Source organism: Protopterus annectens, chromosome 2.part0 (genome assembly GCF_019279795.1).
Source record: "Protopterus annectens isolate FY-2018-M chromosome 2.part0, PAN1.0, whole genome shotgun sequence".
NCBI lineage: Eukaryota > Metazoa > Chordata > Ceratodontiformes > Protopteridae > Protopterus > Protopterus annectens.
In genome coordinates, this window is record NC_056728.1 from 1,332,384,824 (window position 1) to 1,332,409,462 (window position 24,639).

Below are 24,639 nucleotides of genomic sequence, written 5' to 3' on the forward strand. Positions count from 1 at the left end.
AGACTCTGATGACCCCAAATCAAGTTCAGCTGTCCCAGTAGGATTTTCCTGACATTTACTCAGTTGCCTGCTACAGCAAAAGCCATGGTGCGCAGAGAGCTTACAAAGCATCAAAGGGATCTCATTGTTGAAAGGTATCTGTCAGGAGAAGGGTACAAAAAAATTTCCACAGCATTTGATATACCATGGAATACAGTGAACACAGTCCCCAAAAAGTGGAGAAAATATGGAACAACAGTGATATTGCAAAGAACTGGACATCCCTCTAAAATTGATGAAAAGACGAAGAAAACTGGTCAGGGAGGCTGCCAAGAGACCTACAACAACATTGAAGGGGCTACAGGAATTTCTGGCAAGTACTGGTTGTGCACTACATGTGACAATCTCCAATATTCTCCATATGTCTGGGTTATGGAATAGAGTTGCAAGACAGAAACCTTTTCTTAAACATAGAAACATCCAGACCCAGCTAAAATTTGCAAAACAATATATCAAGTCTCCCAAAAGTATGTGGGAAAATGTGTTATGGTCTGATAAGACCAAGGTTAAACCTTTTTGCCACAATTCCAAAAGGTATGTTTGGCGCAAAAACAACACTTTGCATCACCAAAAGAACACCATTCCCATGGTGAAGCATGGTGGTGGCAGTATCATGCTTTGGGGTTGCTTTTCTTCACCTTTAATCAAAGTGGAGGGAATTATGAACGGTTCCAAATACCAGTCACTTTTATAGGTTCATAGGTGTACTAGGCTAATGGCCCTGGAGCCTTTAAAAGCCTAGCTCATGGGATTACCCTGGCATCATGCCGCCAACCTTACTTCCCAGTGCCTCTGTCGAGTAGAGTCACTGGAGTGATTCCCTGGGGTGAATTTTCTATTTCACAAAACCTTCAGGCATCTGCTGGAAAGCTGAAGATGAAGAGAAATTTCATCTTTCAACACAACAACACCAAGCATACATCCAAATCAAGAAAAGAATGGCTTCACCAGAAGACCATTAAAGTTTTGGAATGGCCCAGCCAGAGCACAGACCTAAATACAATAAAAAATCTGTGGTGTGACCTGAAGAGGGCTGTGTACAAGAGATGCCCTCGCAATCTGACAAATTTGGAGCGCTTTTGCAAGGAAGAGTGGGCAAAAATGCCAAGTCAAGATGTGCCATGCTGATGAGACTCGTACCCAAGAAGACTGAATGCTGTAAGTCAAAAGGGTGCTTCAACAATGTATTAGTTTAAGGGTATGCACACTTATGCAACCAGCTTGTTGTACGTTTTTTGTGTTTTATATTTTTCCCCCTAACAGATTTGTTTGTTTTTCAATTGAACTGTACAGGTTATAGGTCACATTAAAAGTGGGAAAAGTTTTGAAATGATTTATTGTGGTCTAATTTTTTTATATCTCAAAAACCTGACATTTTAAGAGGGGTGTGAACTTATGTCCACTGTATATCGCATGGGGAGGCCCTTATTGCTCTGATAGACACAGATCTTTCCCTCACATAATTCCTATCCAGGTGATTTTTTTTTTCTTTGGAGAAAAAATCGGGTGTACGAATGCCACTATGGAGGGGACAGCGGCCTGCATTCTTTCCCCACAGAAATGCCTGAATAAAAAACTTGAGAAGGAAGAGGATTTTTGAATCTTACACGGATGGCCATCTAATCATGAATGAAATTTATGCAGATTTACATCTACTGGCCCAAGTTGGGTGGAGTGATTGGGATAAGGCATCATAGAAGCAGAATCCTGTGTATGTGTGTGTGTGTGTTGTTTTTATACTCGACAAAGGTTTCCTACAGGGAATTAAGTTTTGGAAATGGTAGGTAACTGGTTGTTTTTCTGTGCCACACTGCGGTTTACATCTGTTAATTTTGTTATATCTGTACAGATTCCGGTCCTCCATATTGGATCAGCTGGTGGAAAGCCACCTACCCTGTCTAAATCAGTGCTGAAGGAGGAGCTGATCAAGCAATCTTGTTTCTGTTTGGTTACCATGTTTCCTTCTCTAACTTGGTGTACGCTAAGACTTGGTCTGGTGTAGCAGGCACAGGTATGTGTACTACACAGGATGAGCACGGCTTAGGCTGTTCTCCTTTAGGGACTTGTGTTTAGCAGTTGAAATTACAACAATGGCCAGAATAGTGTTTGGATGTACTCCTTTTCCCTTGTAAAAATTCCCCAGTGCAAGACAGGGGACACCAACTCTTTTGTGACCTCAACAAATGTATCTGGAGCATCAGTAAATGTCTCTCCAAGAACTGAGAACACCATCTTAGAAGCCCCTTCCAGAAGTAATTCTGTTCAGCAAGCTCTTTCTGGACCTGGGTGAGGACTTATGGAGTGGCAGCTGGTCTTTTTTGTGTTTAATACTTCTGAATCCCCTGAGTTCTTCCATGTGTTTGTTGGCGAAGCTGATCTTTCAAGGAACTTACTTTCACAGGCAGCGAATGGGGTGATCTCGAGCATCAGTGTTTTGACTGCCCTTGCCATACTTTCCAGTTGTCTACTTTTGACCCAGAGACGGTCCTGACTAGAGTCCTGTACTCTGTATAGTAGGGAAAGATGGCATTTGATCTCACTGACATCTGTCACAGAGCACCGGTGGGTTCTGATTGTGGATGAGGGCCTGTTTTTAGAGCTGTTGTCTTTTTTTTGTCCTTATGAAAACACTCTTCAAGCACCTAGCTTTTTCAGTGGACTACTTGGGATAGGGCCAGACTAAACTCCAATGAACTGTAGAGACTGTTCCTCCTTTGGAATAAGGCCTAGGTTTGTACTCGTGTCTCCTCTTGTCATAAAGGAGATTGGATTATTTTTCATCCTGGGTTTTAGCCCATTTGGTATCACAAGCTTTAGATTCTGACTGTTTAGATGTCTGTTTGACACAGTTAAGGCCTTTTGAGATATCATTGTCTAGGTTCCTTCTAGTTCACTGAGAGTGGATACCACTTTAAGTGCAAAGTGCTGCTGTTTGGTGTCTGCACTCAGAATGTTTACCAAAGTGTTGGCCATGAGTTTTCCTTCCTGGATAACCAGCTTTGTGTTGCCCCATAGAGAGGAGAATCCGTTTTTGTATCCCTATAGTGGCCTTGTATCTGCAGTGTTTGGGGTTGCCATGAACTGGTAGACCCCCTGACTCTTAAAGGGTTGCTGTTATTTGTGGTGAGATGGACCTTTTCCACTGTCTGCTTCTGGCTGCTTTTGGGGCTCAGAGGGTTATGGCTTTGACACTTAGGGAGGTCACAGTGGAAGGTCCATGCTAGGAATGCCAGGTGTCATCTGAAAATGGTAGTAAATATTCATGGTGTTTTTCTCCCTTTCACATATTTGTATATGTTCATGTTTCACTGTTGCAGTCATCGCACTTGGGTTATCCGCCTGCAGTTAGCCGTCAGTCGGCCCGAATACCAGAGACTTAGTCTTTCTGTGTCGGTTGCTGGTGCTCCAGGACTGACTTCAGGTAATCAGGGGTATAAAAACAGGCAGCCAACGCAACGCCATTACATCAGTCTTTCTTGCTGAGGAACCCGAAGCAGAAGCAGTTTGCATGAGTGCCACTCGGCCGCTACCTGAGTTTTTGTTTCCGAATTGAATCATCCTGAAGTTTTCTAAAGCTAAGTACCCCATTGGGGATCCTTTTTTCTTGCTCTAACCAATGTCAGAAAAAGTTAACGATTGTAGAAAGCAAATACCACACCAAGATTTCCATTCTTACTGCGTCACCTGTTTAGGCCCAGACCACGACTTACCTTGCTGTCTGTTTTGTGCTTTAACACCCAAACTATTTGTCATTGAGCCCTTATTGTCGCTAAATACTTTTGCTCTCGATCTCTGTATTCCAAAATGGCTTCGGTAAGCCAACCGACTACCGATCTTCCGAAAAAACGTAAAGATAAAGACAGAGAGACTGCACAGGTCCAAAACTGCCGACGATGCTTCCGTTAAGCCAGTCGCCAGTTTGCCGGTACTCAGAGAGGCACTTTCACAGCCCCTGATGCTTACTTTGATGGATTCGCAGGCCACTACCGAGACCCATTCAGAGTCCGGTATGCCACGAGACTCTTTGACTACAGAGCCTGCGGATGTGTCCACCTTGGATGGGTCCAGAGCTGCTGTGCAGGCACTGGCTTCTGAGTAAGTTATTCGCACTACCAATATTCAACACAAACAGATGACTTCTTTCGCGTCTTCATTTCTGTCTAAAACTACAGAGTTTCTAAGGCCAAGAGTATGAGCTACATCTAAACAAATGACTCAAACTCAAGCACCTGCTTCCTTGCCATAACATCAAATGCTTAAAATGGCAGAAGACCTGATTATGCTGATTAGGGGAAGCCAGCCTTTTCCTGCTAAGAAAAAGAGACCTGTCCCCAGCAGCTTTAACAGACCCAAGAGTCAGACTCTGAGGTGTCTGACTATGAAGACATGCCTTTATCTGCTTATGAGAATTCTGATGCAGAGGAATCCATTCCCTCTGCTTCTCCAAAGGATTTTTCTTTTGGTGAAACCCTACATACTTTTAAGAGAGCATTACCACTGGGAATGCCAAGACTATCCTCAGTCCAAAAAGAGACTCAGGGAATTTTTAGATTTGTTACAACATAGACCTTTAGCAATACCCCCAGTTCTGGATGTGGTGGATGATGTCTTTATGGAATCCAGTCTAACTCCTGATACTTTACCCTCTGCTTCTAGGAAACCAGACAGGTACTACAGAGTTTGACTCTCTCAAATTCCTTTTCAAAAATCCTACTGCTGACTCAGAGGTCATCTCCCAGGGGCCTAAAGGTATAAATGCAACTGCAGCTAAGAATCCCATTCCTTTGGACAGGGTTTCCAGAGCTTTAGACAGATGGGGTAAAAAAGTATACACCTCTGCAACCCTCGCCATTAGGCATTGAATTGCCAGTTTCACATGCTGAAGTACCAGCAACATATTATGGAATTTATTAAGGAAAAATTAGCTACCTTTACAGACTGTGCAGAAAATAAAGAATTACAAGAGCTTATGCATTCTGCAAGCCAAGTCGGCAAGCATATTTTGCAATGTGGCTTTGATGCCGTAGAAGCATTTTGCAGGGCAGCAGTCACTGGTAATGTACTGAGAAGGCATGCTTGGCTTAAGGAGCAGACCTTGCCAGACCATGTCAAATCAAATTTACTAGACGCTCCTTTGAACAAGGATAATCTGTTTGGCACCAAAGCAGAAGAGGTTCTTAAAAAAATAGAAGCAAAAGCTAAATCTATGCAGACAGTCAAAGATTTTTTGCAAGTACAGCCTGCTAGATTCAGTAGACATTGCCCTCGAAGCATTGGTCCTTTCCAGCCCCCTCAAGGCCATCTCAGACTAGACCCAGGGGGAACAGACCCCCCAGACTACAGTCTCAGGTATGCAGAGATCTAAGCAATGGAGTGCCTCCACTTCAAAAACGAATGCTAAGCCACGCCCTTTCAGAAAGAATTCACAATGACTTCTCAACTCCACTCTTCACCTCTGCCCAACTGTTCGTTCCCTAGGAGGAAAACTTGCCCATCATGCAAATAACTGGACTTCATCACCAAAGACTGATGGGTCCTCAACATTGTATCCCAGGGGTACAAATTTTACTTCCACTCTCTGCCAACCCCAAAAGGGTTCCCAGACCTTCCTCCAAACCAATGGGCAGAGGCACAAAATCAAGTTCAATCCCTGCTCTCCATAAGGGCAATTCAACCTGTTCCTGCAGAACAGATAGGTCAAGGGTTCTGTTCCAGACTTTTTCTGGTACCCAGAAAAGAGGGCACTTGGCACCCAGTCCTAGATCTTTCCATGCTAAACACCTTCCTGGTGGTACCAAAATTCAAAATGCTCACTCTTCAGCGGCTTCTTCCTATGCTGTCCAAAGATGCCTGGTTAGCCTCCCTAGACCTAAAAGAAGCCTATCTGCACATCCTTATCAGGGACTCGTGCAGGAAGTACCTACACTTCAGGGCAGGCTCTATGCATTATCAGTTCTCTGCACTTCCCTTTGGCTTATCCACTGCTTCCAGAGTATTCACAAAATGCCTGGCTCCAGCCATTGCCTACTGCAGACAGAGAAAAATTCAAAATTTACCCGTACTTGGACGACTGCTTGATTCAGGCAGACAGTCAGGAAATGCTGTTGCAGCACCTGACATTTGTAAAGAACCTTCTAACCTCCTTGGGGTACGCTATCCATGAAAAGAAGTCAAAACTAGTCCCCACTCAAAAGATTGCATTCCTGGGAGCAAGCTTGGACACAGCATCCCAGATGGCATTCCTTTTTCCAGAAAAACAAGCTTATCTGACAGGCTACTTCACTCAGATGGCCTCCAGAGCCCAGCTATCCACAAGGAAACTCCTGCAGGCCCTAGGGTTCATGGCCTCTTGCATCCTACAAATTCCATTTGCCAGACTGCATATGAGGAAACTTCAGTGCTACTTAGTCTTTGGTGCCAACATTCTCAGGTCTTGGAAGCTGTCATTCCTGTCATACCTTGTTTAAGGACAGAGTTTCTTTGGTGGGCAGCATCATGCACACACAACAAGGGACTACCCTTTACTCAACCTCACGCCGCCCAGACCCTAACCACAGACCCATCAGACAATGCCTGGGGGACACACCTGGACGACAACTGCATTCAGGGCCACTGGAGCCCAAGTCAAATTCTTCTGCACATCAACCAAAAAGAGATGCTAGCTGTTCAGCACTCTCTAACAGCTTTCAGATCCCTACTCTCACCAGGACCCCTGCTAATAAAAACAGACAACTCCACAGTTATGTGGTACATCAACAAGCTGGGGGGAACCCACTCTGCAGGCTAACCATGGCCCTGTGAAACATGGCCTTGGACATGCAGGTCCATCTGCAAGCTCAATTGCTGCCAGGCAAACAAAACTCACTGGCAGACAACTTAAGCAAAATTCTCCTAGACCCATACGAGTGGCAATTAGAGCCCAGCACCTTCAGCCTTCTAATCCAGAAATGGGGGCCCCCAGATGTGGACCTCTATGCCTCCCCCTGCAGTCACCAGCTCAGCAAATTCTGCACCAGGACACCTCACAGCAGGGCCTGGAAAGTGGACGCCCTATCCTTCCGGTGGGTAAACGTCTCAATCTATGCATTTCCCCCTCTGCCCCTTCTCTCGAGAATATTGCTCAAGATAAGACAGGACAGACCAAGGACAATCCTGATTGCCCTGGACTGGCCACGCCAGCACTGGTACCCAATACTGCGCAGCCTGTCACCGGTGCCACCCTGGCACCTACCCCAGAGCCCGACCGTCCTCACTCAGCAGAGGGGGAGAGATCTTGCATCTGCAACTGCAAACCCTGAATCTTGCAGCCTGGTTTATTCCTTGAATTCTCCCGCAGTGACCAGCCTAAGCAAGTAGGTACTGGTCGTCGTTCTGGAAGCCAGAAGATCCAATAAAAGGAAATCCTATGCTAAGTGGAAAAGGTATTGCACATGGATTCAATCTAAAGGTGATGACACAGCACTGCCCTTCCTTCCTCTAATTATGGGTTACTTAGCAGATCTACTCTACAGAGGTGTATCCTTCTCCATTAAGATCCATGCCTCTGCCATCTCGGCTCATTACAACACTTGGCCACCTCTCTTCTCTCACTCTCTCATCAAACAGTTCCTGAGAGGGGCAATCAACTTAAGGCCACCAAGGAGAGCACCCACCCCTGCTTGAGACCTTAACTTTGTACTGGAAAAGCTCACGCTCCCTGCTTTGAACCTGCAGCATCAGCAGAGTTAAAATTCCTCTCTTTGGAAAACAACCTTGCTTCTGGCCATCACTTTAGCTAGAAGAGTGTCTGAGCTACAAGCACTTATGGCTGTGGGAACCCTTCATTATTTTTCAAGCTGACAGGGTCTTTCTCAGGACTAATACTTCCTTTATGTTTAAAGTGGTGTCCAGCATGGCTCTCAACCAATCTATCCATTTGCCAACCTTCTTCTCTAATCCTCAAAATAAAGAGGAAAGGATCCTGCACTCCTTGGATGTGCACAGCCAGCTCAGAGTCTACCTGGATAGGACTAACCCCTTCAGGAAATCTAACCAGTTACTACTCAGTTTTGCACCAGGGGCAGAGGGCAAGGCCATTTCAAAACAGACAATTTCCAAATGGATAGCACACTGTATCCATTTCTGCTACAAACGCAATGGGAAACCAACCCCTCAGGGGGTCGGAACACACTCCACTAGGGCAACTTCTACCACTACAGCATTTCTCAGGGGAGTCACTACCAGGGACATTCTGGAAGCTGCTACCTGGAGTTCTGTACACACATTCACCAAGCATTACCACCTGCCTATATTTTCCAAATCCAGGGCGTGTTTTGCAACAGCAGTCCTGCAGGGCATACTAGCCAGCCCAAACTCTTCTTGACTGCCTCCACCCTTTCTTCAGCTTTGGGAATCAACCCAAGTGTGGTGACTGCAGCAGTGAAACATGAAGAACATAGTACAGTTGTGTACACTTACCATAAATGTAGATGTTCGAGTGTATTCACTGTTGCAGTCCTGGTTTCCCTCCCTCCAGCCCCCTTCTCTCTCCCCCTCTCCTCTCTGTGTATGTTACTTACCCCTTACAGGGGTATTGGTATTTACTTTTTACTGGTGGCGATTTTCCCACCATGGCTTAGCTCCCTGTTGAGGGGCTCCTGACATTTGAGGCAAGAAAAACTGATGTAATGGCGTCGGCTGCCTGTTTTTATACCCCTGACGACCTGACATCAGTCTTGGAGCGACAGCAAGAAATACTAAGTCTCTGGTATTTGGGCTGACTGAGGACTACCTGCAGGCAGATAACCCAAGTGTGAGGACTGCAACAGTGAAATACACTCTAACACCTACATTTATGGTAAGTGTACACAACTGTAGTATATGGGTATTGCAGTGGTCTGCTAAGTTTTAATAGCTATAGAGACAACATACTATTATGGTTTCAAACCCCTATCACTTAGCCTGGGAGTGTTGGACTGTTCCCTCTGGCCTCACTTTTCATCTTTACCTCTTACATTTTAAACTTTAGCATGTTCTAATGAAGGCTGCTTTGCTGACAGGATAGAAATGCACGTTGGATTGTCCCAATTTGCCTTGCTGGAGAAGAAGGCGTGTATACACCATCTTGGAAGTATGAGTCTTCCTTCTTGCAGTGAAGGCTGTGGTAGAGTAGATAAAACTGGGGGCAGTTTTTCTGACCACCAGTTTGTCATGTTCCCCGAACACATTGGGGGGGGGGGTGGCATCTACTTTGCCTGCCCCTTACAAAAAGGGGATATGGGTATGGCATTGAATCATAAAAAGGGAAGGCACTGGCTGCCCCAGTGGTATAGAGGGATAAAGCCATGACTGCAGCCCAGGCACCCTGAATTCAACTAGAGGTTTGGATGACTGACAGTATGTCAGCTAGAGATGGTTGTGCCTGTTCCATGGGGGAGAGCACCACTTGCGACATGGGTGTCTCCCCTCTGAAAATTCCTGATGGAGACTGCGATGTTATTGTGTGAGGCATGGCCCCAGAGAGGAGGTGGGATGGACATGGCTGAACTGCACTGAGGCAGATCCGTATGCTGCACCTTCCCTATTTGCCTGCTCCTCAAATGTAACCACATCATCAGGGAGGGGGAGAGGGTCAAGCATGCAAAGGAAAAAGCCCTGGATAGATGCAAAGACAGCTGAGCCGCTGGGATACCCTTAACTCTAATATTGCTGAAGTTCACCATGAATCTTAAGTCTGTGGGGAGGGGGTATGAGATTAGCTAGTTGACCTGGCATGGCCAAGGGGCACTGGGGTAACTGGGTTGGTGGAATGATTTTACAAGGGGACTAAAAAATAGTTGGGGGATATTCACTGTCTTCTGTTGATATCTCATGTAAAGTGAAACTGCTTGTTGCTTCTGCAGTTTTCTGCTAGAAATGAAGATTGTGTTTTCATTGAGCTGGTCTCCCTTGAGATGCTTTTTTTTTTCTGCAGTGGAGAATATTGTCCTTCCTGTGTTTTTCTTGGTGCAGCATTGCAAGGGGTAGTTGACAATGGATGCATTTTTCCTTCTGTGGCAGGTAGGAGTGCTGCACACCTTCCTACATTTTCTTCTGATTTTGTATGCGATTTCAAAATTTAACTTTTAATTAGATAATTGATTTGGTTCAGAGAATATTTTCAGCTATGACTCAAAACGCAGGCACATAATTATAGAAAAAGAAAAAATGGTCAACGGTGAGATAACATGAAACCTAGTAAAATAGTAAGTTTGCCTGATGAAATAGGCTGGTACAGTCAGTAGTAGTGGCAATAACCTTTTTAATATACAGTTCAAAAATGAAATAGTATAATTGTCCATGTCACTACATGGGACATATTCTATATCTGTAGAGCTATGTTACAGTTTATCAGCTGTTATGTTTTGTCATTGTCATTCAGAGAAATTCATTGAAAAGAGACCCAAGACACAGAATCGCTCCACCCGATGCCAATACAAACAGTAAAGTCATAGGATGACTGCAGTACATCACAAAAATGGAAGTACATGAACACAAATCAAACCCTGCAATATTATGTACATACTTTGACGCCCATTGGATAGGCATAAATTACTTTAGTACACATACGTCTCAACCTGTGAGCACTAAAAACTGGAGCACTGGCATTTAAAAGTCATAGTAGAGGGTCAAAGATTAGTTTGCACAATAGGCCTTCTAGACTAAACCCTATAGTTAAGGGTATCCAAGTTCTACAAACAGGTCTACGGGAATCTGTAACTGTAGGAAAAGCATGGCTAACTCTGAGGGCCAAAATCATACCTGTTGAATAGGCATGACCATCGACATTTGTGAATAATAAAACTGGGACTTTTGATAACGCAGATAAAGTTGAGTTAGAAAGAAAGTACTGCAGACAGATATGGTTAAAATGAGAGGTACTGGTTAGTATAGATAAACTTAAGAGAGAAAAGTTATGCTTGTTAACAGTGGTCTAGTTTTTTGGGGTTGTTTTGAAGGTTAGTTAAGATGGAGGAGGCAGTAGGTTGATGTAATGGTTTTTCTAGTGTTTTACAGCTTGGAGAAATGCATAGATCAAAGTGTCTGTGTTCATCTATTGTCTCTCCAAGGGAATTTAATCAGCCCAGCAATGGAGAAACACTATCATGGTGACCAAGAAGAGTACAGTTTCAGGATCTCGGGTCTTTAGCAATACAAGAAATCTGCACTGGGCAAACTGAAGAAGTGCCCCCAGTGTTGGAGCACTAGTCATCTCTATTTCAGGGATGGAGTGTGACTTGAATATTCTGATCTTACTGTGTCTCATGGTTTGGATGTTGGAGACGATTGGTGCTACTAGAAAGCCATGCAAGTAAGATAAGCTGTGTCCATATGGGCAGAAAGGTTATCCTGTGGCACCCTATTTGGTCATTTTACATGTAGTTCTAACTTATTTCTGGCCTCTGCTTAAATCTCATATTCCTTAATTAAAGTACATATGTCATCCTTTTCTGCCCATCCTGACTTTGTGGAGGGCAGGCCTTTGTTCCAGCATGAGCTGGTCAATTTTTCCAAAAGGGTTTCTGTATTTCAGTTGTCTTTCAAAGTACCCCTTGCTCTTTTAATTTCATGATTGACATGTTTTACCCATCCATATTTTGAGCATGTGGGGTGCTTATCACCTGTGGTGATTAGAATGTGGAGCTTTTTGCCATCTACAGAGAACCATACTTTGCCTTTCTCGCAGGTTCGCTGGTATTTGTTGTCCCTTTGGGCTAAGCCAGTGTTACTTCGTGAATTAGGTGTCAAAACTGCCCTTGCAGCAGGCCATTCATATCTTCATTTCCTTTGTCGGGCAGGAACCAGAAGAGTCCTTCACATCCTGGATGTGTACCAGTAGCTTAATTTCTACCAGAAATGAACGTAACTTCAGGAAAACAGCAACTGTTTCCCCTCAAATTTTCGTCTACATCTTTTGACAGGAAATAATGGCTCACCAACTGGAAATTGCTACTTGTTGCTCGTTCAGTCAGGATAAAACACACGAGAATTTGTGGGTTCTGTTCAGGCGGCTTTATTATGTACAAAGATATCAGGATTTGAGGCTTAATAACTTTAACTTAGATAAACTTATAAACAGACTAGCTATTACACTCATACGTGCTCACTCTCAAAATGGCACCGAACCTAGCATGTGCTGTCCTTGGAAACGCTTCTTAAAGGTACAATATACACACCCTATTCTACATCCTCTGTCTTTGAGAAACGAGTCATGCAGTATTGATGACATAGATTGACATGCAAATGATAAATAATTCTGTCATGCAGTTATACAGAACTAAATACATACAGATAGTTATGTCCAGGCTGCTGTGTATTTCACACTAGGTCTGGAAATATGACCAAATTGTGTGACATAAAAATTAGAATCCGGTCTAGCAACTGGGACTGTCTCTGCTGAATGTTCAACTTTGGGAATATCAGGAACATCATCAGGAATTGAAGTGAAAGTTAAGACACATTCTGCAACAGGAACATTGTCTGGATTTTTCCGAGATCTAGAGTCTGTATCACAGGAACAAAGCTGCAATATTGGTTCTGATACAGGAAGAAGTCTGCATTTCTGATGTACTCCACACCGTCAGATTCTACGAAGTAGTTTCTCTGCTCGGTACATATACCTGTTACTTGACTAATCCAGTCGAAACCTTTCACATTTTGTATCCTCACTGTTTCTGCTCTTTTCAGTGGACAAAGGAATCTGCTAGATTTTTATCATAGCTGGACTTCTTTAAATAATGCTTTCTGAATAGTTGGGCTTTAATTGTTCTGTTATTTGCTTTAGGCCTCAACCAACTAAAACTGATAGGCAGTGTTGTTCTGATTTGCCTAAATAGAAGTCTCTGAGCAGTCAAGCCAAGTACATCATCACAAGGTATGTTTCTGAGATGGACTAAATTCAAAAAGACGTATTTATTATCATGCTTTGACTTCTCTAATAATTGCTTTGCACTCTGTACTGCACATTCAGCTAGTCCATTTGAGTGTGGATATTCTGCACTGCTAGTAACATATACAAAGTCCAATCCTTTTGCAAATTTCTGAAACAATTGACAGGTAAATTGGGTACTATTGTCAGAAATAACTTTGTGTGGATGCCCATGGACTGAGAAATGACGTTTCCTAACAGGAGTCACCTCATTGGTTCCTTTGGACTCTGCCTGTCTGACCCTTCTTGTTGTGGTAGCCTACTAGCTCCTTCCTTGCAAAGAGGTTTGCGGTTGCTTAGGATTTTTCTCAAACAGAGTTACTGAGGAGGTTCTGTGGTATCTGATACATGATGAATTCTTACCATACTAGTTCTGAGAGCTCACTGCCTTCTGGGAGCTCCTTAGTACTCTTTGTTGCACTCATGTTCTCTCCACTACTGTTGGAGTTTTTTTTATAAGTTGGGCAAGTAAGTATCTTCATACCTGTATACATTATAAGTTTGCTTTTTTTTTTTTAATTTATAGAAGTGTGTGTGCTTATTCAGTGATTTGTCATGAACTAGCATGCACAGGAACAAATACGCATGCTATCCCGGTACAGATTAATTGAGAGACAAAGGAAGGATATCCCAGCTGTAGACTCAGCAAGGAGGTTTCCTTTACAATTGAGCTGATATGGTAAGAATTTAGCTGTTAACTTGCTTTTAATTCTTTTTTTTTTCTTTAACAGTGCAACACTTTTGGAAGGCCTTGTGTCACTAAAGATCCTAGAGCTACATTTCATCAACCTAGATTGAGGTTTGTCATTCATTTAGATGTCTATCAAGTGTACTGCTTTGGCTGATGGTGAGAAAGGTGTCATTTTATATGTTTTATTTCCCCAGTGATTGCTGTAAATATTGTATGTTCTGGAGTGCATTTTAGATTTATGTTACAGCATTTTGAGGTTTTGGAAGCAAACAAGTGCCACAGAGATGAGGAGATGTTATTTTATTGTAAGCAAAATAATTCCACCAGTGCCTGACCAGGTATACACCAAATAAAATCCAAAGAAAACCAAGTCAGTCCAAAAGGAAACCACAAAGCAGTGTTTTAATAATCCAAATAAAACAGAATGGTTAAGCGCTTTCGTCTGTCAAGTTAGGCATCTTCAGAACCACCCATATTAAACTCAAAGTTCTGCTTAAAAACATTCAAAGAAACACGCCCCTCCAAAACAACCAATGCATTTAAAGAAACATGCTTACAATAAATACATGTAAAGAAATGAAATAATTTAAAATAGTACAAAATAGTTAAAAGTAGTTAAAAACACTTACATTTCCAAAGCCCTTCTCTTAAATTCACTAGAAATATTATTGTAAGGGTTGCAGTAAGAACACGGATTGTTTTATTTGTTGCATTTTATGTAGGTGAACTGGACCACTGGGGCCTGTTTTGAATCATGATCGCGTTAAAACTGAATTAAATGAAAAATGTACAAGTGTAAGTAAAATATGAAGAGTAAAGAGATGGCAGCAGTAAATATCCTTCATTTCCTCCTCCTCCTCCTCAGCCCCCTTTTTTCCAGTTTTCTAGGTCCATTATCCATCACGGGTATTTTATGGCCACTTTCCTCAATTCAGTGCCTCTCTTCTACTTTTTTCAACAGCCACGAGTGATCGTCTTCCATCTCTTTGCTGGATGTTCTCATTTCCTCTTGTCTTCCAGTTTCTCCCAAATCATCTTCACCAGCTCATCAGTGCTTTCCTGCCTATGCGCCCAAATGACTGTAATCTGTCCTGTTTGGTCTTCTCTGCAGTTGGGACTACTTTGGCTTCTGCTATGACATTTATTTCTCCTACCACCCATCTCCATCAACTCTAGCTTCCTCGGCTGCCTGCCTTCACTGCCCACATTTCTATGCTCTAGCGAAGTATTGGTGGCATCATTGTTGTTTACACCTTTGTCATTTTTCTGAAACAAAGTACCATCAACACTGTGCCAGTTGGCTGCAGTCCTGATTCTAGTTTTGACAGCTTCATTCAGACATCCCTTCTCAACCACCCTGCCCACATACTTGAAGCTGTTAACCAGTTCCACTATTTTTCTGTCTGTCTTAATTTTTAGCTTCTTATGATTTCCCCCATTTGCTGTCTTGGTAACTTTGTACTCCGTTTCATTCCATATGCCTTCCGTTTTGTATTCCTTTCCCCAATTATTTGCTGAAGTTCCTTTTCAGAATTTACTTGTAGTGCCACTTTGCATGCAGCCGCTTTGCTGATCTGTCCCTTCCAACCTGTTTACTTAATGTAGCCCATTATCAGTATGAGCAGCAGTGGGCTCTGAGCTAAACCCTGATACACATCCACTCCCACTGAGAACCCCTTTTTGAGCGAGTACTGTTTATACTTGTCATTGTGTCCTTGTATGTAGCCTGCACAAATCCTTCCAGTGTTTCTGGGACTTTGATCCAATCCAGGACTACCCAGCTTCTCTTTCTTGAGACTTTGTCATATGCTTTCTCTGTGTATAACAATGCTTGGTTGGACTCTTATTAGATTCTTCTCCACTACCTGTCTGATTGCAAACATTGGGTCGATTGTACTGCATCCTGATCCTAAATCTGAACTGTTCATTTCCCATCTTAATTTATGCTACTTTATGTATCCATTTCACTCACTCTCCTGGACACTTTCATGTAGTGTGACACAAGTTTGATACGTCTGTGCTGCCGACAGTTGTGAATATCCCCTTTGATATCCTTCCTTATTACCGTTGCAGTATTGATCATATATGGTATCTCCTACCAAGGATAGACCAACATCTGCCCAGTATATCAAAGCTTTTATACCCTCCCAGTTTTGTATGTCAGGTGTATGCTCCCTGGACAGGTGTAGGACATAAAGGTGATGTACATGCGCTAAATACACAGAAACTGCCGCCAGTCCGAATGCCATGACTGAACGTCAATTTGAACGCCATTCCCTGAGCCGCTTTCTACTGAGCCATTTGCAGATGAGTGTCCCTTTAGACTTCCTTCTTTTCCTTTTTCTTTCTGTGTATTTAGAGTTCATGTCATCCAGGATGGGAAAATGTCAGTGTGGGAAGCAAATTTTCCATAATGATCGTTACAGGAAGTTTGTTCTCCGTAGATACTATGCACAGCTGTACACAGTGTACTATTTATCAAGCCTTTGTTCTGCAAACTCTTCACAGCTGTGTATGTCTTTTCTTGTCCATCTACCTTGAACTGATGTCTCAGGCTTTTGACCTAGGGTACCATGGCGGAGTCCATCTGCTCGGAGGTACAGCCATCTCTCAAAAAGACTAAAAAGTCTCTGTCTTGAATCTGCTGCTGTTCAGCTTCCACCGGATGTCTCTCTTGAGGTGGATGAAGACCCCAAAGACCATGAGGTATCGATGCTGGTTTCCTCTGCCATGACCCTATCCGAGGCTGGCATGGAATGAGCTTCTTGCACATAATCGGAGGCTTTGCAGACATCTGCAGTGAACTGAGGAGGAAGCATGGCTGATCATTTCTGAAGGGCCTTGGGGGATTCCTGAGATGATTGTTGGGGAAGAGGTTACTAGTATCCTTAGAGTCTAGGCATGACTCTGAGTCCCCTAAGTTGGTCAAAGCTAAAGTCCCTTTAAAAAAGAAGCCGAAAACTAGAGCTGTTCCATTGCTAAAGGTCCGGAAAGAATGGCTGAACTTTACCCAGGGTTTGTTAAATGCCTTGATGCCCTTCAGAGATTGTTCCTGTTTCTCCTTGGTCTTGTAATCCATCCAAAAGGACTAGATAATCTTATTACGTTTAATTAGTAGTTGGATTCAGGGGATGAATCCTTCACCTATTCATCACAAATCACTTCACCCTTTAGGAATCATCTTCCTCTGATCCTCCCTTTGAGGAGTTATCTTTTGGAGACACAATGGTTTGCATGATGGAGCATTTTAAGTGAGAATGGCCCCAGGTCTCTGACATTTAGATGAGGTGTTATGAGCTGTTACTAATGTAATCTTCTAAACTTTCTGCTGTTCCCCCTGTTTTGGATGCTTTGTTGGATACATTTACAGCTGCTTCTTAGGCTCCTGATTCCAACCCCTGGCCGCTAAGAAGCCTGACCATTTTTGTAATGTGCCTGAGGCCTTTAAGTACAAGTGTCCTTCAGACACTGCTGTGGTCTCTCTCTGCTAACAGGCCATCTAATCTTTTATCTTTTTCCAAACTTCTCCTTTCTGATCAAGAGACACTGGGTCTGGCTACGGATTACTATCTTCGGGTACTTTCCATTATCCATCACGGGTATTTTATGGTATGGAAATCCCTTCCCGGGTCTTCGTCCACCACCTGCAGACCAGCTTCCTATCATCCAACCAGTTCCAAAATTCCAACAAAGAACAGGGTTTAATTTCAGGATTTTTTGGTTTCCAGAAGCTTGGTCATGTAGAGCTATCCTATTCTTTCTGAACATCTTTCCATATATTTCTTCTTTCCAGATACCTTCCCTCCAGACTCTGTTTCCTGACTCACTTCCTCAACCATTTCTCCTAAACTTAAAGGACACCTGTCTTCATAGTCTCATGCACCCTCTCTTCATGAAGTTTTTAGGTTTTGCTGTGTGTTCCTCTCATTTTTAGTTTTCTGCTTTGCCCTTTGGTGTTTCTATGGCCCCAAGGGTAATCACCAAATGTTGGCCCCTGTTGTAACCTTTTGCAGGCTTTGGGGGATCCAGATATTCCCATATCTGGATAACCTGCTTCACGCTCTTTCCCAGTCCAGGTGTCTTCAGGATCTACACTTCCCCATGATGCTGCTGCTGCACAATCTAGGATTCACCATTACTCTAAAGAAGTCAGTTCTGACTTATTCTCAAGATCATATTTTTCTGGGTTGCAGAATCCAAACCATTCCATTGTTGACCTCTCCTCCTCCTCCCAAGGTGTCTCTGACAGCCTAATTTTAGTCTGTTTCCCATTTCTTTCATAGCCTTGGGGTTCATGACATTTACCATTCCCATGCTTCTCGCTGCCAGGCTCCATATGAGGAAGCTTCAGTGGTACGTACCTAAAGACTGTTTGTTTGGCTTCAGCATTGCCACCCTGTGGAGTTTCATTCTTCTACTACCATGTCTCAGACTCTATTCATTTGTGGATTCGATAGAGCTCCTTCAATCCAGGCCTGCCTTTTCAGACTTGTACCCTCACTCAAGAGCAGTTTACCGATGCTTCTGACCAGAGATGGGGGAGCCTGTTCCAACATACTGAAGGTATGGTGTCCCTGCTTTCTTTCAGTGGTCAGACCTCATCACCATAAGAGATATCGGCAGTCATTCTTGCTGTACAGGCCTTCCATTCTCTTTGGTCTCCAGGCCCTCTAGAGGTCTTTGCAGACAACACCACAGTCATGTGTTACATCAACAGATGGGGGTACAGTCTTATCTTTGCAGACCAGCCCTTCAGGCTTGGTACTTTGCTATCCACCATCAGATAACTGTTCAGGTGGTCTGCATTGCTTCAGAACACAGATTTGTGGCAGACTGTGCAGAACCAGGACACAATGTCACAAATGGATGCTTCGTAGAAAGATGTTTCTGGACATAGTACATTAGTGGGGATCTTTTTTGCCTTCCCTCTGAACAGGCAACTTCCTTGCTTTTGTTGGTCACAAGTCCTCTGACTTGGAAGGGTGGACACCATGTCCTTTCCTTGGAAAGAAGTGTTCCTGTATGCCTATTCTTCTCTTCCTCTGCTTCCCAGGGTCCTGCATAAGATCTTGAAGGACCCCCCCCCCCCAAAAAAAAAAAAATCTTGCTGGTAATTACCTTTTGGCCCAGACAATGGTTCCCCTTTCTCTTTCACCTGGCCAGGGGCAATCATCACAAGTTATACCACCTCACTCAGGACGAGGGGTGTCTCATTCATTCTCACTTGTCCATTTTTCAGGTAACACTTAAAATGATGGGGTTCTGATACCTTTTTAGACCCAATTTTCCTGATGTGTTTGGGGTTCTGCAGGAGGCCAGGAAAAACATATGTGGTTAAATGGGAGAGATTTTCTGTTTGGCGTCTTAGAAGTCAGCAATATCCCTTCTATAGGGAGCTGTCCCTTTGGTCCTTTTTTTTTTTTTTTTACTTGAGTGAAATGCTCCATGCCGGCATAGCATATTCTTCTGTTAAAGCTCACTTGTCAGCAATCTCTGCTTGTCTAGCCTTGAACCATCTGTTTGCTTCTCTTTGAGGTTAAACAATTCCTAAAGGATGTACTTCATATAAAGTCCCCAAGAAAGCCTATTTCTCCCTTCTGGGACCTTAATTTTGTTCTTGGGAAAACTGACTCAGGCTTCTTTCACACCTGCTTCTTCATCATTGCAACATTGCACCTGGAAGACTCTCTTGCTGGTAGCTGTTACTTCAGCCACGAGAGTTTCTGAACTTGAGGGGGGGGGGTCCTTTTTTGATTTTTCTTGGAGACAGGGTGTCTCTTTTATGCTGAAGGTGGTCAAGTAGTTGTCCCTTAATCAGTCTAGTTGGCTCCCTTCCTTTTTTTCCTTCTCCACAGTCTGTTAGTGAGAAGGTTCTTCACACCTTGGATTTACATAGCTCAGATATTATTGGGATAAGACAAAGTTTTATTTACATATTTGTGCAGCTTTTTGTTTCCTTTCATACCAGGACATTAGGTTTGGTGGTTTCTAAGCAAACCATCTCCTCCTGGTTTTCTAAGGCTCTTTCTTTTTGTTTATTCCTTTCAATTTAACAGCTTTCTGCTTCAGTTCAAGCTCATTCTGTGAGAGCAGTAACCTCCTCTAGAGCTTTCTTCAAGGGTGGGGATACTAGATCCATCTTTGAAGCTCCTACTTGGTGCTCTGTCCACACTTTTACTAAACATTGCAAGTTGGAATTCCAGAGCCAGAGCAAGGTTTGCTAGGGCTCTTCATAGATTTGTCTAGGGTTCCCCTGTGCCTTTCTCCCATCCTTTATAGTAGCTTTGTAGTCTCCCACGTGTAATGAATACTGCAGCAGTGATAAGGAGGGACAGACTACACTTGTGTAAGATCTCACCGTAACAGTAGACGTCCTTATCACTGTTGCACTATTCAGTCCCTCTCTCCTGCTCTCTTCTCGTCTCTCTGTAGGGAGCACTCTGATGCCTGAGGGGTATTTGCCTTTCTTGCCCATTTTTTTCTCCTCTTCCTCACTGTATGTACATGTTTTTTTATTGTGGGGTTGCTCTAGTTCTTGTAGGGCACTTCACTTCTTACTGTTGAGCACGTATACATCACATTTAAGCCCTATGCCTGAGTGGGGAGCATATGCCTGACTTGTGAAGAGTGAGGTTGTAATATTTTTAGTGTACTTGGCCGAAAGTTGGTCTATCCTAGGTAGGAGATCCTATATGTGATGAATAGTGCAACCGTGAAAAGGGCATCTACTGTTATGCAAGATCTTCCACGATTGTACTGTACTTTTACACTGACATTAGAAGGCTTATTCTCTACTCCTTTGGGATATGCTTTTCTCTCCATAATGCTATGAAATACCCACAGGAACCATTTCTCTCCAAGCTTATTCAACATTTTGATCTCATCTGCTGTGACCTCATTTGAGCCTATTTTTCTGACTTCATTTTCCTTAGTGCTGTTCTTACTACTTCTAAGGTGGGCTCTTATTTGATTGTTGGCTACATATGATGCATTACAGCTTGTGTAGAGTTTTCTTTATTCATAAACTTCTGGAAGTGCTCCTTTCATCTGCCTTTGATGTTCTGTGGCCTGGTGAGCAGATTTTGCCAGCATCCCTTGTGAATGGTGTCCAGTGGCCATCTTTATCTTTGTCTTTGTCTTGCATCCCATTAGTTTTGTGCCACCTGCTTTGTTGCTTTCTGGAACGTGTTAGAGTGCCTCTGATGCCTTGATTCAGTGTTATCTTTCCAGTCTACCTGTACAAGTGGTTATGTCTGATCCAAGGCCGGCAATTTGGACTTTTGGCTCTGTGGCTCAAACTCCTCCCCATCCCATAATGCACTGCTACCCTAACAGCCCTCAGATCTCATTTGCTGTAGTAGGAGACTGACGTGGTCACTAAGGCTCAGCATTGTTTTTCTCGAACAAGTGCCAACACGCAGGTAAGTGCTATTTTTTATTTTTGCTGTCAGGTTTGTTACCGTTAGCCTTTTTGACACTAGCATTAGACAGTCTTGTCTGATCTTTTTCTCCATCTTTCCTCTGTAGGAGAAAGTTGATTTAGCCATTTCCTGCCTTTTGTTGCTTTCGTTCCCTCCTAGAAGGTTTTGTCAAAAAAAATCCTTCCTTCTGTATTTAGTGAAGTTGGTAGTTTGTTTCTACTGTTTTGCTGATGTTTGGACCGCTTCTGTCTTTGCTTTCTTGTTCTAGCCTTTAGTCACTTTTTAACCACTTTCTAGTACAGCTGACAAGGCTTCAGGATCTAAAAAGTGCATGGCTTGTGGATACAACATTCCACCAAAGGATCCATATAAGGTGTGTGTGTGTGTGTGTGTGTGTGTGTGTGTGTGTGTGTGTGTGTGTGTGTGTGTGTGTGTGTGTGTCTTGGAGACTAAGCTGGAGTCTAAGCCACTTCCCCTCTTCCAAAAAAGTCCTCTGACAACTGAGGTATGAATCTCGATAGAAAAGGACTGTGATATCTCCAAAGACTGATCCATGGAGTCGAGAAGGTTCTCCAGTTAAAGGTCCAGCTCCAAAGGTCCCTCAGCCCTTGAATCCTGCACCCCCTGCAGCAGCTATGGGGCAAATCTGGCTTGGATTTGGTCCCTGGTTGGTTCTTGTCTGCTAGATCCAGTGTTTATTTTTTTACCAGAGCAGTCTCCCAATGAATGGCATTGGCAGCAGTTGTCCAAGCCACTTTCAGTGGCTACCTTTATTTGTGTGGTCTTCAAGGAGCCTGACTGAGGCCATTGTAGATAGGATAATCTTTTTTTGAAGACCCAGATTCAGCTAAGGGTTCTTCCTGCTCTCCCCACCTCGAGGGTGGAGAGACCAGATCCCACGTCTGCAATTTTGGTTTCCTTTTCTGTAAACTGAGCTTTGGATTGGGGGATTTTTGGTTCTGGGTTTAGCCCACATGGTCCCCCAACTTTAAAGGTTACCTGGATGTCATCTACTCTGACTGACTTTGACCAGCTTGACTCCAGTGGTGTCTGATCTGGGTGTCTGTCTGAATAGAGTTTGTGTAGTGGCCCCTTAACTCTGAAGTTGTCAGACTTCCCTGCCTCTTTGGGCCTTGGATCTTGACCACTTGGTGCTAGCTTCAGCCTCTGATCCAGGCTGAGTTGCATCTTGGGAGAAGCTTCAGTCCAGGGTGCTTGGGCCTGAGGGAAGACTCTCTTTGCAACTGGCTTTGAGTTTAGCATTTGAGCCCTTTGAGAAGATACGGTCTCATTCAAGAGAGGAGTGGCATGTACCTTTCTGGATCTACCCAAAACTCCTTTCATTTCAGGGGTATCTGTTCCTCATCAGTTATGCATGGGACAGCCGGCACCTGCTAACCCAGAAAATCCAATTTTAGGGTTCACCTACTGTTTCTGATTTTCCTTGGCCACTAACCATCACCTCAGCCCCCTGTGGAGGAGCATAGGAAGCATAGATATAAAAGGAGACGTTTGGATTCCCCTCATGAGCCCCTCACAAAAGTCACTGACTTCTATAAGAGGGAGGGGTCCCCAGATTTCTCCGGAAGAAATTTCCTTTGCAGAGCCTTGAATTGCTTAGGCAGGAGGATGTTGGTCCACCAATGCACCTTTCTAACAGGAGCATGTAATCCTTGAGGCATTTGTTGCAGACCTGTTTGTATCCTGGGTGGTGTCCCTGTAGATGACTTGGTTGATTTGGTGTTCCAGTGGTCATGTAAAGAACAGGATGTAGTGGAACCCATTTCTTGCAAGCCAAATAAGATCTTAGTTTTCCTAGCGACAGTGCACATTGGAGTAAGGTGTATGCTGTTGTGTTGGCATAAGCCTCTAAGAGAGAGCTTTCTGAGGTGAATTTTTCTGTTTATTCCACAAACGGAGAATCTTTTGGTTCTGGGCTTGTTTGAGAAGCAGCTGTATGCTTCTGTGACTTTTGCCTTTTGAGTGCTGAACTACATGGCTCACTTGACTAGACTGCAAAGGCATTTGACTAAGGTGCTGTCAAAATATCTTTTGGGTGCCACAACAATTGAGTCCTAAAAGGGAGTGTACTCACACCTGGAAATCATGCAGTCTATTACTAATGTGTCCATGCGCCTATTATTAAATGTTGCAGTTGGCACGGCAAGAGCAGCAGGTACTGACCTTACCATTTGCTGCCATGCCTGGATGCATGTGTGTTCTTTTGCAGAAAACTGTCTTTCCTGGATGTCCCATTTGATGGGGCCAATTTGTTTGGACCCAAAGTCAGGCAAACTCTAACCAGGAGTGAGCAGTTGGAATCTGTTTTTCCAAACATCAGATGTCATATCTGCTAGAATGATAGGAAAGGTTTGTGGCTCCAAAAGTCCCACGCTTTTGCCCAGGGTACTGCTGGTGACAATGACACCCCTCCCAGGGGCAGAGGGGAGAAACTCTGTGGATGTCACCCAAGAGGCATAGATGAATTGCAAAATCAAGAGTTTTGAGGTCCTTTCACTGATGAGGCAATTCTTGGATTGCCTCAACTGCCCTGTTCTGGAGTCAGTCTGGGGGGTGCTTCTCTTTCCACTCGCACCTGGTCAGCCATCACTTACGACTCTCTTGGGTGTTGAGAGTGATACCCAGATGGTATTGTATACCTTTCACTTTTTCCCCAAAATTGGAATACAAGACCATTCTGGATGTTCTTCCCCAGCAATGAAGGGAAACAGCGCATGAGATTTCAAAGTTGATAAGCAAGCAATTTATCCAGGAAGTCCCATCAGACCAGGCAGGATCTTGAGTCTACCCAAGGTTCTTTTTAGTACAGAAAAAGAATGGGAACCTAAGGCCAATCTTGGACCCAAGTCAGTTGAACCAGGTTGTCAAGCCGACATTTTTCTGGATGGATACTGTACAGTCTGTTGCCTTTTCTGAGGAAGGGCAACTGGAGGTGTCCAGTAAAACTATAGGATGTTTACATAACACATCAAGAAAGCCAGGCAGGCCAGGAAGTTATGCTTTTGACTGAGAGCCAGTCATTTCCAGTTCAGGGTACAGTCCTTTGGCCTCACCACACACCACAGGTGTTCAGCAAATGTATGGCAGTGAGCATCAGTGCAACTCTGGTTGCAGGAGATCTGGGTGTTCCCCTTTCTTAGATGACGGGATCATTACAGCCACCTCAAGAAATTCACTGGTCCAAGCAACATACTCCTTGCTTCAGCTGTGCTCATCCTTGGGAATCGATGAACTTTGAAAAGTCAAAACTGAAACCAGTTCAGATGTTAGAATTCATAGTGTGCCACCTGGACACTTCTACTCAGATAGCCAGACTTCCTGTCATCTGTACATCTTGAAGCCTTGCAGGTATTGTATCAACAAACTTCTGTGGCTTAGTTGATTCTCCATCTTATAGGGTCCATGGCAGTGACTGACATTCTAGTCCCACAAGCACGGTTTTACAAAAGGGTACTCCAGTGGACTGTATTTGTCCAGTGTTCCACGATGCATTAGCTAGTGAACCATCCAGTTGAACTCAC

At 43.7% G+C, this 24,639-nt stretch overlaps 1 protein-coding gene across 1 annotated transcript in view; it reads left to right on the forward strand.

The window, feature by feature from the left end:
* Positions 1-4,048: 4,048 nt before the first annotated feature.
* Positions 4,049-24,639, forward strand: part of TOPAZ1 (testis and ovary specific TOPAZ 1) — a 1,272,938-nt gene continuing 1,252,347 nt past the window's right edge. The window contains exons 1-3 of the mRNA XM_044060400.1: positions 4,049-4,134; positions 13,512-13,581; positions 13,717-13,784. Of these exons, the coding sequence (XP_043916335.1) occupies positions 4,049-4,134; positions 13,512-13,581; positions 13,717-13,784 (224 nt within the window). The remainder of the gene's footprint in view (positions 4,135-13,511; positions 13,582-13,716; positions 13,785-24,639) is intronic.